The sequence below is a fragment of the Equus przewalskii genome, chromosome 9, assembly GCF_037783145.1.
Source record: "Equus przewalskii isolate Varuska chromosome 9, EquPr2, whole genome shotgun sequence".
NCBI classification, from domain to species: domain Eukaryota; kingdom Metazoa; phylum Chordata; class Mammalia; order Perissodactyla; family Equidae; genus Equus; species Equus przewalskii.
The window spans coordinates 57,917,336-57,933,907 of record NC_091839.1 but is presented as its reverse complement, the minus strand read 5'-3'; the positions used below and the strand labels follow the sequence as shown (position 1 = coordinate 57,933,907).

General features: G+C 36.5%; 1 protein-coding gene across 2 annotated transcripts in view; it reads right to left on the bottom strand.

The window, feature by feature from the left end:
* The window catches only part of AFG1L (AFG1 like ATPase), a 196,224-nt gene that overhangs the window by 29,162 nt on the left and 150,490 nt on the right, over positions 1 to 16,572 (bottom strand). For both annotated transcript variants that reach the window (XM_008520642.2, XM_070559193.1), the window contains exons 9-10: positions 10,943 to 11,013; positions 10,586 to 10,686 (exon numbers count right to left, since the gene is read on the bottom strand). In XM_008520642.2, coding sequence (XP_008518864.1) covers positions 10,586 to 10,686; positions 10,943 to 11,013 — 172 coding nt within the window. The remainder of the gene's footprint in view (positions 1 to 10,585; positions 10,687 to 10,942; positions 11,014 to 16,572) is intronic.

Here is a 16,572-nt window from a genome sequence, read left to right as displayed (position 1 = left end):
TTGTTCTTTCCAATTTAACATGTATACCTGGTTTAGGGGGCAATTAGGAGCAGAAACCCAGTCCATGCTCTGTTTGCCAAGCCACACACCCTGGTGAGGGGCAGCATCCAACAGGGTACCCTTTTTGCCACATAAAAGCGTGATTTGCTCACTTAGCTCCATGCCCATCTTGAGGAGCAGTTTCATCTAAGGCACACAAAGTCTCCATATATGGCAGCAGCAGTGTCAATCTTGTACATCTTTGCCAGATTATCCAGATCTGTTAAAAAATAATGACTAGTTTGTTTTATGGCAATGAAGATTCGAATCCCAACTCTATCACCTGATATGCAAGCCCCTTTACACTGACTTCAACCCATCTATCCTGTCTGGGCCCACACCACTCTCCTACATATAATCTAAGTTCCAACCAGGACTCTTAAGTTCTCTGGAAAGAGAATTCTGGATTGTGTGGTTTTTCTTTTTAGCACTCTAAAGATGTTGTTGCACTATTTTCAGGTCTCCACTGATTCTGATGAGAAGCCAGTCTTTAATCATATTGTTGTTCCCCTGGCTGCTTTGAAATTTTTTTTATCTTTGGTTTTCAATAGTTTGACTATGACATGCCTAAGAGTGATTTTCTTTGTATCTGCTATGGGTTTGTTGAGCTTCTGGAATCTGTAAATTTACCTTTTTTATTAAATTTGGAAAACTTTCAGCCATTATTTTTTCAAAAAGAAATGTCTGCCCATTCTCTCTCTCCTTTCCTTCTGGGACTCCAATGATATAGTTTGACTTTTGATATAGTTTCTATGTCATGAGGTTTCATTCCTTTTTTTCAAACTTTTTCTCTCTGTTTTTCAGAATGCAAAATTTCTATTGATCTGTCTTCAAGTTCACTGACTCTCCTTCCATTTGCAATCTGCTATTAAGTACCTACGGCAAACTTTAAAAATTTCAGGTCTAGAATTTTTAATTTTTAGTTTTAAAATTTCCATTTGGTTCTTTTTTATAGTTTTAATTTCTCTACTAAGATTTCCTATTGGTTCACTCATTATTAGTATATTTTCCTTTATATCCTTGAGTATAGATATAAAAACTACTTTTAAATCCTTGCCACTAATTCCAACACCTGTGTCTCTTCAGAGTCAGTTTCTGTAGATTATCTCTTCTCTTTTAAAACAGGTCAAATTTTCCAGTGTCTACAAACATCTAGTAATTTTGGACCGTAGTCCGGATATTGTGGGTAATGTTGTGGAAATTTAGGATTCTTTTATATTCCACCGAAGTACACTGAATTTTTGTTGTTGCTATTTTAGCAGGTAATTAACTTGGCTAGTCTCAAACTCCAAACTCCATCCATCTCCTCTGTGATGAGCAGCAACTGAAATATCTGTTCAGTTTTTTTAGCCTTAGCAGTGCATGTATAGTTCACAGGTTAGCACAAGATGTGGGCAGAGTTTGCATGAAAATACTGGACTTTCCTCTGGGGATCTCTCCTTTCCATGATTTCTCCTCTTGTTTTCCAGCTGCCATGGTCACTCTCCTTTGGTTCTTCAAGCCAGGAATATTGCAGGTTCCCATTGAGTTTCAGATGTCTCATATGAGGCTAACTAGAACTGCTCTCAGGCAGAAGACTATAAAAATAAGAAATTCACCAGTGTCAAATTCTTTCTTCCAAGTGTTAACTGCACTCCACTTTCTCCATGCTTTTGGCTGCTCAACAGTGCATTCCAGATAGTTATTTTTTAGATTTTGTCCAGAGTTTACAGTTGTGATCGACAGGTGGGTTGGTAAATAGGAGCTACTCTGTCATTAATGGAAGACCCCTTGAGTCTTCAGTTCTTTGAACATACTCTGTAATTTCCCATCTCTGTGTTTCTCATAGATACATAAAACCTCCGAGGAGGAAGAGATCACAAAGGTTTTCCTCATGATCCCTTAGGAACAACCAAACATTCACACTCTCCCCTACCTCCCCTGCACCAATAGCATCTCCAACACTCCAGCCTTCAAGGCCCAGCTCCTCTTTGAATACCTACAGCACTCTGGTCATACTGATCCTGTGGTACTAATCAAAATCTGCCTCACATTTTAGTGATCCATGTACTGACTCCATTTTCTCTTCTAAATTAAGGCTGTGTAAGCGTGGAGACTGACTCTTATTCATCTTGCTACCCCTATAGCACCTAGAACTATGCCAACTTTCAGTTAAGTACTCAGTAAATATCTATTAAATGACTAAGAAGAAGTGCCATAAAATATAAAGAGAGTAAGGCTCTCTCTGTTACCCCTGTATAAGGTAAGTTAAACAAATATTTAATAGCATGTTTGTTTATTTAATCAAGTTTCCTCCCTGAAGGAAGGACCTTCCCAAGAGAAGATACTATTTGCTGACCCACTAGAAGATGTTGGTGAAAGTTACAACCTTTCCTAGAGTGTACCACCTCATTAATCTTCCTAAAACATTACTTTACATACCATGTTCCTGCTTAAAACCCAAAATGACTCGCTGCGGATCACGGTAAGAAGTCTACATTTCTCTGCCTTGTTTTTATGGCTGATCTCTCTGAGATTTTCACTCTATTTTCCTTTTCTCTCAACATGCACTCTGCTCTCATTAGACAAGTATCTCCTGTTCCTCCTAAAACATTCAATGCTTGGTTTCAGATTATGGTTGAAATACTTTCTGCTCATCTAAATTCTACCCACCTTTCAAGGTCAAGATCAATTTCCTCCTTAAATTTCATGTCTCCTCAGAATCTTACCAATCTTTACCATCTTTACTTTTAACTCCTGATGCATTCATAACAGGTACTTAACTAGTGAGCACAGCTCTTTAAAATAGACTGTTATAGCTGAAAATAATGACAGAAATTAGCTGATCACATCATGCATTTTACAGATGAGTTACTTGGACTTCGAGAAGTTAAGTGACCTGCCTAAGGCCACTCAGCTACATAGCATCTGAGTAAGAATTGGAATTCATATCTCTTGAATATCCCAAAGGCCTCTTTCCACCATACTACGCTGTCTGGTATTTGGTTCATGTTCTATCCTTTATTAAATTGTAAACTCTTTGAAAGCAACTTCTTATACTTCTTTTATATTCCTTATAACATAGTGGCATACAGATATGGAAGCACTTAAGAAATAGTTGCTGACCATTGAATCAATGCAACAATATTGGGGGGAAATCTTATATAACATATATTTCTTGATTAACAATAAAAGATGTGGAAATTTTATAATTTCTTGATATTATAGCTCACTTCTAGTTTTTCTTCTCAAAATCTTTTGCCTGACTCAATAATATCTTCACCAAATTATTTTAAGAAACAAAAATAGTATATTCTCACAATTTTCAAACTTTCTTCTATAAAATACATCTCAAAGTAATAATATATTTAATGGGATATGTCATTAAATATTCTAAGTAGTAATGTACTAAGTAGTTACTAATTTTGAGTCAATTGATCTAATTTAGGGGGAAGGTACTACGGAGTATATCACATCACATACTTTATTCTGGGAAACAGAAAAACTTAAAAATTACAAATCAAAAAATTACCTGATAAAATTTTTTTCTATTTAAAAAACCCCAGTCAGTTGGTAGGTAAGCATTAGAAAAGCCATCAGGGCTGAAAGTATTTTTAAAAATCAAACAAGTACTTTTTAAAGTGTTTTATAGTCATATTAATTGGTTGGCTTAGATTTTTTTTTCTCAGCACTTTACCAATTGTTTCATCCTATAGGTCTTCTGTTTAGAGAACTGTTCCCAATTATTATTTAGGGCTGTGATATATTTATTATTAAAAGCCAAGCGAGATCATTTACTTTAAAGTTAACAACAAATTGTAATTTTAAAAAGTTAATGACCACTTTAATTGTTTTTAACTCTAAGTCATACTTCTTAATCATTGTCTGAGGAAGTAAACGACACACTCCTCCCAAAGACTGAAGCAAATATTAATTAGTTTGTCATACTGTCCTAGAGTAGAAGCGATCTTAAAAGGAATATGAGGAGTTGTGTTACTACTAGATCTGATCCTCCCAATAAGTTTATTGCTAAGAAAGAGAACATGTTGAAGGTGTACAGTTCTTAGCACTCTTACTCTTCCCTTAAGACCCTCAGGGAACCCCCAAGTACTTTCTCCCCATTACAGGGACCAGCCATATTTTTAAACATCAGTTAGCACACAACATAAATATATTCACAGAAAATGAAAGCAAGTTTTCTGCCTCAGAGAAATTTCAGGCAGCTGAGTCTGAGAGGCCCGCGGCTTGCAGAGTGTACAATCTGTAGACACATGCCGCATCATCTGAGGGCCTGTTCTTGTCCTAGTTTGGGAACAGAAGCTGAGCAAGACTGCTCAGCCTCACAATGTGTCCTATAACAGAAAACTTGCCATGTGAAGAAAATAGGAAGGTGTTCTCTGGACTCCGTTTTTCCTCATTCCTGCTGATTCTTCTTCACTACCACGCCCCCGCCCCCGGCTTTTCATCATGGCAATGACCACAATTATTCTAAGTGGCTACAGTTTTCAAATTTCTAATCCAGTTCCCTTTTCTTGGGCTTTTTTCTAAAAGTCTTTTTTCCTTTAAAACAGTAAAACACAACAAACATATCAACAGCTTTTAACCCAATGTTTAGTTACTTCCTTGGAAGATACAAATCATCATCAACAATTAGTAAAGCCTGATCCTTCAGTCCAACCTCCAACCTTGCAGAGAACTCTCTTTTTCTTTTATTTACAAAATTGCAGGATAATTAAATAAATTCAGGTAAAAAGTTACTAGTATACATCTTACCTTTTTAAATCAAATTATCACATAGGTCAATTATGAGATTTCATTCTACAAACCTTCTTGACAAATACTGAGGGCCCATATGAAACAGGCTAAAGTCCAGGTCTGTATGTTGGAACTTTATATCTAACTGCATGTGTCCTAAATTCCTTCTCACACATGCAACTCTGTCCCCCAAATTGACATTGCAGGGCAACTAGAGGACTACAGTTTTAGGGAAGATTCATGACTGGATAGATAAGATGACTTTCAAGGTACCTTTCAACACCAAGACTATGACTCTTTAGCTTAAGGCTTGACCAGGAATCGGGGCAGAGAAAGACAAATGACAAAAAGACTTAGAGATCATTTTTTGACATTGGATACACATTCCTCTCTATAAGAATCTGACCTATTCTCTACTAAGCTCTTCGTAATCTCATTTCTGCCTTACCTGTCCCCTATGCTTTAGCCAGGCTGCCTGCCTGCCTTATTTGGACGTGGTATTGCCAGAGGTCAGCATATCTGGGAAATGGGCACACACAGATCAGCAATGCTACAAGAATGGTTTTGCTGCTGAGAAGGTAAAGGGCTGTGGAGATTCCTGGGCTACCTCGGCTCTGGTGATTAATGCCCTTATTCCCTAATGATAATCACCACCCACGGCTGGCATCCAAACACCATCAGTCTTGACTCTTGGCCAAATAGTAGAGATAAAAGCTATTCATCCTTTAGTATTTGCTGAGTGTGTACCAAGCAGAGGACACAAACCAGAAGTAGTTCACAACCAGTGGTTTCATTTGGAATACATGAAGCAAAATAAAGCATCAAACAGAGAAAGAGAAGCAAGATGTCTCTTAACAACTCCCCAAGAGACGCTGTTCAGTACAGTATAAGTCTAATGATATACAAACTAATATGACATAACCAAGATCAACAGACAGATGAAGGTCAAAACACAGATCTGATGGCCCATTCCTTGAATACTAAGAACCAAAGAAGAAAGCTAATGAACCAGAAGTTGACAGTGAACAATGTGTACATCCATGCATATGCATCAACTGATACATTTTTCTGCTCAGACTTTTTACAAACACACCTGGCCACCTGTCATTATTTTTAAGACACAAATAACAAACTACTCTTGCAAATAGTTACTTGTGAGCACAGTTATCAGTTGAGGAAACAATTTTCTGCAGGTGTAAAAATTACATTTCTCAATAAGGAAAATTTAGGTATAGTCAGTTTACTCATTAAGCCTTTAGAATTCAGTTTTGGCTTGCTTCCTTTGAATAGCGTTCTTTCATTTTTGGTCCACAGAAGTTTAACCCTAAAGCAAGTGGTTCTCAAAGTTTTTGGTTTCAGGATCCCTTTACATTCTTAAAAATTATTGAGGAACCCAAAGAGCTTTTATTTATGTGGGTTATCTCTCCCAATATTTACTGTATTAGAAATTAAAACTGAGAAAAATTTTAAATATTTATTAATTTATTTAAAAGAACAATGATAAAACCATCACATTCAACCCATCAAATTAACATGAATAACATTTTAAGAAAAATAATTATATTTTCCAAAATGAAAATAATTTAGTAGAAGAGTGGCACTGTTTTACATTTTTTGCAAATCTCTTTAGAGGCTGGCTTAATAGAAGAAAGCAGGATTCTCATATCTGCTCCTACATTCACTCTACTGTGCTATGTTGTTTGGGTTGAAGCATATAGAAAATCTGGCCTCACACATATATGCAGTTGGAAGGGGAAAGTACTTGAATAGCCTTTTCAGGCAACTGTGGCTATTCCTCTTTGATGCTACATGAGAATTCACAAGAACTTCCTTCCAAAGAGCACACTATGGAAAGAGGGAGAAGAGAATAACTTTATGGTGGAGAAACCTGTCAAACACTATCGCAGACCAGTGTGAGCAACAGTGACAGTCATGTTGATAGTAGGTACCCTTGATATGACGTGTGAAAATAGCACTTGATGTCTGTTGTCTTCCTCTCAAAAGCCCGTGATTCCAGTCCAATCATAAGAAAAATATCAGACAAATCCCATCCAAGAAATAACTGACCAGTACTCCTCAAAACTGTCAAGGTCATCAAAAGCAAGGAAAGTCTGAGAAACTGTCAGAGCCAAGAGCACCCTAAGGAGACATGACAAGTAAAGGTAATGTGGTATCCTGGAACAGAAAAAGGACGTTAGGTAAAATGTAAGAAAATCTGAGTAAAATAAGGACTAGTTAATAATAATATATCAATATTGGTTCATTAATTGTAACAAATGTACCATACTAATGTAAGACGTTAATAATAGGGGGAACTAGATTTGGGAGTATATGGAAACTCTCTGTACTATCTTCTCAATTTTTCTGTAAATCTAAAACTATTTTAAAAAATAGTCTATTTAAAAACTTTTTAAAACTTGACAAGAAGTAGTTTTTTAAATGTTGGTTGCAATGTAGAATCTGAAACAATATCAGAATATTTGAATTGTTATATTAAAATCCATGAATCTTTCTTATGTTTTAAATGGATCTTTTGTCATACATGATTTTGTAAGAGTATGCATTCGTTATTGGAAAATACTGGTTTCATGAGTTATGTAGATCTTCCAAATGTTGACACATTTAATTACACAATGTCAAAACTCTGCATTTGTTAATATCACCATCAATCTCATCAGAAAAAAATGTCTAAGAATTGGGAAGCTGTCAAGTTCATGGTGGCGGCAACAAGTTTTCCAAAATTCTAATTTTTACTTGTTTGCTCAAATTTTATCACTGGAAACAAATACCGTTAGTTGTTTTTCTTAAAGTGACGGTCTCACTTCATTCATTTGGAAGAAAATAACTGTCAAGCATTTTCAGAGATACCATAGTCATTAAGAGCGCAGAATTGGATTCCCAGACTACCAAGAAGTTCAAAGCCCTTGGCTCGGCCAGTTACGAGCTGTGTGATCTTGAGGAAGTAACTTCGTATCTCGGTGCCTCAATTTCTCCACCTATAAAATGGGAATAATAATAGTGCCTACCTATTTTAAATAATAAATGAGTTAATGTACATAAAGTGCTTAGAATGATGCCTGATACATGGCAATGTTCGCTGTTATTATTATGCAGGTGCTCTAGAGTTTCCTAATTGGGGCTGCCTCTCAGCATGACAGTGTTGAATTATAGATTTGCAAAGAAAGAGAATCTTAGAGATGCTAAGAGGCTAGATGTTAACCTGCGGGATTCCAGACCTCAGGAAATGTGCTTGGAGCAGGGAGGGAAAGAGGTGTAAGAAGAGGGGAATGTTCTGGGCCTTTTTAGTTTTACTTATGGTGTACATCAAGGACTTATAATCAAAACTTTCTTTTCCCTATCAAGACACTAACAGATAAGTTTCTATCTAATATATGTTTATAAACATATTATTTTTCCTTGGGAGGGGCCATGGCTCAAAAATAATCATTACAGACTATCAACCCATCCACTCTTTGCCAAAGGCTTTTTTTTTTTTTTTTTTCATGATGGTATGGTGTGTCAGGAGTCATGGCTGGATGAGCCTCAGGTTTCAGGAGCCTCCCAGAAAACTAGAATAGGTGATCCAAAGCAGGGACTATCCCAGACACACCAGATGCCTGCTTCTTTATCTTGGGTTGGTTGTGTTTTCTTTACTGAACAGTTTTTTGCAACTATTTAGCCTGGCTCATAAGATCATTATAACTAATTAAGAGTTTTAGGTTATATCTGAAGCTGAATGATTTCAAGAGTCCTCTTCATGCAAGTATTTAATATCTGAATTCCCACAGTTGTAAGGTTGAAAAGAAACATAAAATCATCATAACAAGAAAATAGCCACAAATGAACTGACCATTTGAAAATGTAGCCCTTCCTCAAACATCCCTCACAGCTTGATCTGGGTACCTAACCCCACCCATCATGTCAGTATCTTTCATCAGTCATTCACTGCTTGTCAAATGTGATAAAAATCCCACAATTACAATGCAGATAAAAAACAAATCTATCCTTGCAAAGTCACTGACAAATGAGGATCTGGCCAACTTGAAGAAAAAATAAATCAATACGGATAATGACACCATAACAAGTTTAAAAGAAAGTAACTGAAATATTCAGGAATTAAAAGAGAATTTTTGAAAAACTGATGAAATTTTAAAATATTTTCATAAAAGTGATTTTCTATGGACTTGAACAACCAAATTGTAAAGTGCAGGATATACTATTTTATTGACCTAAAATTTTGTAAAGAAAGTTATGCCAAAAATAAATAGCAGTTTCTTCCTTGTTTATTCTAGCAATTTAACTCATAGTTGCGATTATAATCCATATTTTGTCAAATAAAATAAAAATGACTTATTTTTATGTGTTAGTTTCATTTTTCAAGCTGAAGTCCCAATCCATCTTCTTTCCCACTACCCCCATACAGTAGACTAGGAAGATTTTGGTCTCTGATCAGCAGCCTTTTCCTGGTACTAAGTCTCCTGAAATAATGAGCACATAAAAAATAAGGATAAATATTTTTATGTCCTCAGTATCTTCTCCAACGGGCCATCTTTGGATGGTCTACAACAGGTCTGTCCTCACCCTTTCCTCACTAGGACCCCTTCTGTGGAAAGAGGAGGAGCTTCATCTTTTTGAATATATAAGATTTTTTCTCAAGTTTACTTCTCTGGCAAAGTAAGTAAAACTTAGATGGAAGCCTCGATCGAATTTTTTCTGGGGATATTAGGCTATTAGGGCCTTGATGAGATTGATCCAGTAGAAGTGTGAAGGGTCCATATCACCCAGAATGACTTTCACTAACAGAGGTTGACATTATCACCCTGTCAGAGCATCCTAATTGATCCTAAACTTCATTGGTTTTGAAGTGCTTTGATTCTGTAACAACCATTATAGACTGGGTTCATCTCTTTGGTTCAAAAATTACAAATTTACATTGGTGAGAAGTAATTAAGTCACTAGCTTTGAAGAAAAGTACTCATAAAATGACTATCAGGTATAAATAAAGACTTTCTCATCTCCTTTACCGAAAAACAATTCTTTTTTAGTTACCTAAAAGTCAATATAAATCAGAGACGAGCTGGAATGATAATTTACAAATGAGAATTGAGGCATTATGCTTCAAGTTATATGCAATTTGGATTTGTTTTTCTCAAGATTTACAGTCAATAAATACATTGAATATCCTTTGAGTACTGAGAATTCCAGAGTTTTTAAAGACAGAATTCATAACTACAATGAATCTACAATCAAGGTCCTTCTCATTTATATGAATGTGTGTGTATATACATTTTTTCTCTGTTGAATATATTATTATGTAATATAGATGTCACAGTTATAGAAATTCACTTTCTTTGACCCTGGCCCAAATAGGTCAGATGTCACAGCAATAACAGGTGGGCAATAAGAACAAGGAATGGAAATTCTTTTATGTCACACTTCCCTGGATCACGGTAGTATTACTTCATCTTCCTTTCTCCACATAGTAACCTCACCTCAATTTTTAAAAAAAACAATTCTCTTATGTTTGACTTTTACAAAAGATCCCTAAAACTGATTCGAGTTTTGCTTCCAGCAACAGTTGACAGTTCTTTCTGTATTTCTAATTTTCCTTTAGAGTCCTTCTAAGTGCAAATTTTGTGCCAATATCTATAAAAAGCACATGGCATACACAGATGAGTATTTCCCTTAATGAGACTTTTAGTCAGTTGACTCTGTGAATAGTATTTTAAAATTTGAAACAGGCAGAGAGGAAAATATGAAGTATTTTAATATGTGAAAAGGCCAATGAGTCTGAACGTGTCTGGATACTTACTCTCTCACACAGCTCTTCAAATGTGCAGTCGGCAACGGTTCCACAGGCTTTATTCAGCCGTAGCTCTCTGCCTTGCACTTTTAGAATCCTTGGTCTAGTTACTATGGGAACACGAACAAAGACTCAATCTTGTCTGGATAATTACTATAAAATTCATCTCTTACAGATAGGAAATGCATAGCTTGATGAATAATAGCACATGATTCAACACATAAATTAGACAAAATGCTGATACAATGACTGCCACTTGAGCGTGGCATCAACCCATATACAGCAATGGAACTTATTAATTGGTCAGTGGAGATTGGGCATTGTGTTCTAAATGTATTCTCTTTCAAGAGAAATTAACTTACGTACAATCATTTTGTTTCTGAGCCAGCTCATCAAACAACTTATCCATGACAGCCTCCACATCAGCTTCACTTGTGCTACAGTGAAAAGAATAATAGAATATGAAATTAATAACACTTGAAGCCAACATCAAACAGCTGCCTGAGCCTGCTTAGCTTTTTGCCCATAAAAAAAGAGAACAGGATGTTATGCTCTAAATACAAACATTAGATTTAGAATACACTTAAAAGCAGAGAATATTAACTCTCAGGTAGATGATTCTGCCTTATTTGCATACACTGAAAGACTTCTGTGCTTCTGGCTGTTTCCAGTAATGAGACGATACAGGCAGAGTAAATCCATTAATACTATGTGTACACAATGAGAAGAAAGGCTTCTGGCTCTCTCTTGCATGCAAAACAAGAGCAAATAGACAAGGCAGTCAAGCATCCAGCAAAGTATCCTTTGAAATCTCTACTGAGAGGGTACATGTGAAATTAAATATTGAAGATGCTTTAAAAAAAAATCAAGTCAAGCCACTGACTGAGAGGATCAAACATCCAGAATTAAATTACCAGCTTCGAAATACCAACTTGATCTGCACATCAATAACTTTATCAGACTTCAAGTATAAGGACAATTATAGACTACACGATTTCTCTCAAAAGTACCCTTGTTGGAAATTCAAGAAAACTCTCCTTCTGTGATGCCCACCATTGCAGCTACTATAAAGTTAGCCTCATCAAAGAATCCTTTGTATTCTAATTAGAAATCACCATATGGTTTAGGGAACCCACATATATAAATGTGATAATACTATGGCCTTTTTTCCTCTCACTTTTTTTTTTAAAAAGAGGGGTTGATAAATTAACAGTCAACAAAATAAAATAACTGGCAGAAGAAATAAATGCTGTTAAAAAAAACACTTCAAGTGAAAATGTTAAGTTTACTTCCATTCTACATACAAACTTATACAGTATGACCTGCCAATATGCTTAATTTTGATACACAAATCACTCTTATGTAGGTGTGGAAGCAATTAAACTCAGTTCTGGACATCTATCTTAATAAGTCTTATTGAAAACTAATATGACAAATTATTTTTTCTTTAGATTAAGCTTAAATGAAACCAAACTAATTTCTCCCCTGAGATAGTTATCAGGTGGCAGGCATTTAATACACGAGCACCTAATTCTTCAACTGTACTACAGCACATGCCTTTAAAATGCAACAAAGCACACAGTCATTATGAAGGGTTTGGAATGATCACATTGCAAGTAATAACCACTCCACCTCAAAGGATCTTAAAAAAATCATTTGCAATGATTAACTTTGCAGGGAAAATGCTATTTGACTTACATAAAGCCTTGTATGACATTTGAATAGAGCCATATTAAAATAACAAAATGACATTATAGAAAGAGTGACTATAGAGACAATAACCTATTTAAAAGGTACAAAGAAATCACCCAAGCCAATGTAAATGTCAATGCCCACGCCAAGCACATGTATGTTCAGATGGCTTTGCCCACATCATTCTTGGGAGTTCATTTGGAACTGTCTCCACCTTGCAATGGCAGCATACACATGCAAAACTGTTGGAGAAGTGAGCCACTTTTTAAGGGATATGGAAAAGAGGGAGCAATGCCAGCCACAGAGGGCATCTGCTGGCTTTCAGAAAGTTAACCTCTCTGTAGGGCAGGCGTGTTACCCAACAGAGGAGGAAAACTGAATTCTGAAAAATAACCAGCACACAAGACGTTTCTAAAAGCATATTCGGTGAATAAACAACTGATTAAAAATGTCCTCAGTGGTGATTTCTTTTTTACTTTGTGCTCTAATATAATATTAAAATGTAGCTCACCAGATTTTAGTCAGGCCACATATTCTATGTCGTTTATGAAATTACTATATGTGATTTCACTTATAGTGATGAAATTACACAATTATTTTTATTATAACAGTATCTTATAAGAATTCTATTATATTATCATAAAAAGTTACTCAGAAGTTAGAACATGCAAAATAAAAATTCATATTGGTGTTAAGTGGCCTAAAAATAAACATTCACAAACGCAGTTTATGTAATTTACAACTGAATAGACTATTACCCATCTACGCCAACTTGTACTTGACCTCAGGGAGTAAGTTCTACTGATCTGCTGGGGAACAGGAACCTCATCTTCGTATTGTCTTAAAAGCAGGAGGGGCTAATGTGTGTTTTTGGTTTTATTAGATGTATCTATATTGATATAAAATAAATAAGGATGCTGTGAAAGGAATCCTTACCAGAAATGAATATATTCATAATCCCTTAACAAATAACTTACAAGAAAACACTAGTCTTCTCACACTCCACTCAGGCTTCAGATTTCCCTACTTAAGAGGATGCATCGGGCCAGCCCGGTGGCGCAGCGGTTAAGTGCGCACATTCCGCTTCGGCGGCCCGGGGTTCGCCTGTTTGGATCCCAGGTGTGGACATGGCACTGCTCGGCAAGCCATGCTGTGGTAGGCGTCCCACATATAAAGTAGAGGAAGATGGGCATGGATGTTAGCTCAGGGCCAGTCTTCCTCAGCAAAAAGAGGAGGCCTGCCAGCAGACATTAGCTCAGGGCTAATCTTCCTCATAATAAATAAATAAAAATAAAAAGAGGATGCATCAATCAGAGCTCATTAATTTTTTTTAAGGATGAGAATTAGAAAAGTAAAAAGGGAAATTAAAACTTACCTGTCTATATTAGCCTAAAAGATTCAGAGTTTTACTCATTATCCAAGTTCACACCTGCTTTAAACATCTTTGAGTATGTTTTGTAATTCTAGTAAAAAATTTAGATGATTCTGAACTATTTCAATGTGTCATACAGGGAATAAAAGTTATCATTTGCTGAGCAACTATTATATAGCAGATAATTTACCTATACTACCCCACCTTACTACGTAGTATGTGTTACTATTCCATTTTTGCAGAAGAGAAAACTGAGACTCAGAGAATTAAGTCACTTATCTAAGATCTGAATATATAAAATTTAAATTTTCTGTATAACAGAAAGTATTATAAATAAAATATATAGGCATATCAAACCAGGAAACATAGTGGCAACATTTATGGCATATGATTAATATTATCAATGTATAAAAAAAACCAACAGATAAAAAAAATTGAATACGCCAATAGAAAAACTGTCAAAAGACCTGAACAGGCAAATTGCACACACACAAAAAAATAGCATAATGGGCAAGAAGTTTATGTAAAATCGTTCATTCTCACTAGTGATAACAAATGCAAAGTAAAATCGTGAGATGCCATTCTTTTATCCAAACTGGCAGAGATAAGAAAAAAGATCAAACAGCTGGAGCAAGCCTGGGTAAGAGAAAAGGGACCCTATTATGTACTGCTGAGAGGAGTGTAAATCTGGTCAAAGATTTCAGGGCAACCAGATAATATATAATAAAAGCATTAAAAACATGCATATCATATCACCCAGCTATTACACGCATAGGAATTTCACCTATGGAAATAATGGTTAATGACTACAAGGATGTTCACTGTGACAACATTAAAAAAGTGAAAAAGAACTACAAGGATGTTCACTGTGACACTGCCAACATTAAAAAAGTGAAAAAGAACCTCCTAAATGTCCAACAATGGGGAATTTGAAATACATTTAGATACATTCATACAATGGAATTTTATGCAGTTTTTGAGCACAACTTTTCCCTCTTGTCCTGGAACTGCAATTAAGGCCCAAAGTTGATGGCCAGAAGTGCTAAGTACTCCCACTGTTTCTAAAGAGAACCACCAACAATCCACCATTAACTGGATCCAGACTCCTGCCCTCACAGTTAAATAATGAGGAGAAGCAGCCCTACTCCAAATGCCACTCCTCCTCCACCATCCCCTCCTCTTCCCCACACCACCACTCCTTTATAAGGAGGGAAAAGGGGGTCAGGAGCCACTGGCCTCTGTGTCTAGTATTTGTGATAGGAACTTTTTCCCTCCCTTCCCATTAGGAAAGAAGAGGGTAATTTATCCTCCCCAAAGACAAGTGATGTGAGGAAGGGTTCTCTAAGAGAATCACTTGGAAAGATAAGAGGAGTCTGGAAGAAGACTGCCATTGCTTTCCTTAGTTGGATGAGCAGGACTTCAGTAGATTGAGAAATCAGAAGGTGGGAGATGAGGTGCTGAGCCAAGATGAAGCAAGCCAGTTCTCACCAAAAATCTTCCAAAGGTTTGGCATCATTAGATACACTCAAATATACAGGTGAGGGGTCAGGCTGGAAACAGAGGCATAGTTTGAAAATAAGACAAAGGCAGTTCCTTAGATTCCCTCCCTTTACCTAGACTGCCAGATTCTTGTACCTTCTCCACTCCAGCTGAAACTGGTAAGTTTACTGTCTGGGACAGTTTTAACAAAAAAGAAAGGAGGAGAGACACCATACTGAAATCCTACATATTAAACAACAAAACCAAAAGTCCCTCCCTCTCCAGCATCCAGAACTCTACTAGCCAAGCTTCCATCCCAGGAAACAGACAGAAAGATTGGAGTAAACTGAATAGCCAAAAGAAAGACTTGCAGATACTGACATTTGCGGGTTCTTCAATGGAAAACCTAACCTGCCACCTTATCACCCTCCAGTAAAGCTCACCAATCAATAAAACCCTATTTATGCACATAGAACTTCAAATCAGCTTTTTTTTTTTTTTTTTTTTTTTTGGAGAAAGATTAGCTCTGAGCTAACATCTGTGCCAATCTTCCTCTATTTTGTATGTGGGTTGCTGCCACAGCATGGCTTGATGAATGGTATCGGTCTGCGCCTGGGATCTGAACTTGTGAACCCAGGCTGCCAAAGTGGAGTGCATGGAACTTTAACCACTTGACCATGGGCTGGCCCCCTAATAAGCTTTTTAATGCCTCAATCTTAAGTGTGAATGGACAACCAAGTATTTCTAGGCATTTAAGGAAAGCCTCTAGGATAAAAGATAACAACCAAAATAAAGAAGTAGAAAAAAGGATCTTGGAGGAAGCAAAGAAAAAATACAGAGACCAGAAGGGGAAAAATACACTCTAATATGCCCAGAGAGAAGAAGATATTGCATCCATAAAACAAAGAAGGATGCTGTAAACTAAAAGAACAATTAGGGCATAAGAAAGAGCTCTAGGGGCCGGCCCGGTGGTGCAGCAGTTAAGTGCGCATGTTCTGCTTTGGTGGCCTGGGGTTCGCCGGTTCGGATCCCGTGTACGGACATGGAACCACTTGGCATGCCATGCTGTGGTAGGTGTCCCACACATAAAGTAGAGGAAAATGAGCATGGATGTTAGCTCAAGGCCAGTCTTCCTCAGCAAAAAAAAAAAGAGGAGAATTGGTGGCAGTTAGCTCAGGGCTAATCTTCTTCAAAAAAGAAAGAAAGAGCTCTAAATATGACTGCTAAATAGAAAATTCAGCAAAAGAAATGGGAGAAAGAGTTGAAGTAATCTTTCAGAAAATAGAGCAAAACGACAAAAAGATGGGAAATAGAAGGGAAAATTTTAAAAACTAGAAGATAAATCCACAAGGTTCAATATCTAACCAGGATGAGCTTCAAAGACTACGGAAAAAAAGCAAAGAAGAAAAGAATCAAAGGAAAAATAAAACTTCCTGGAACTGAGGGACATGAT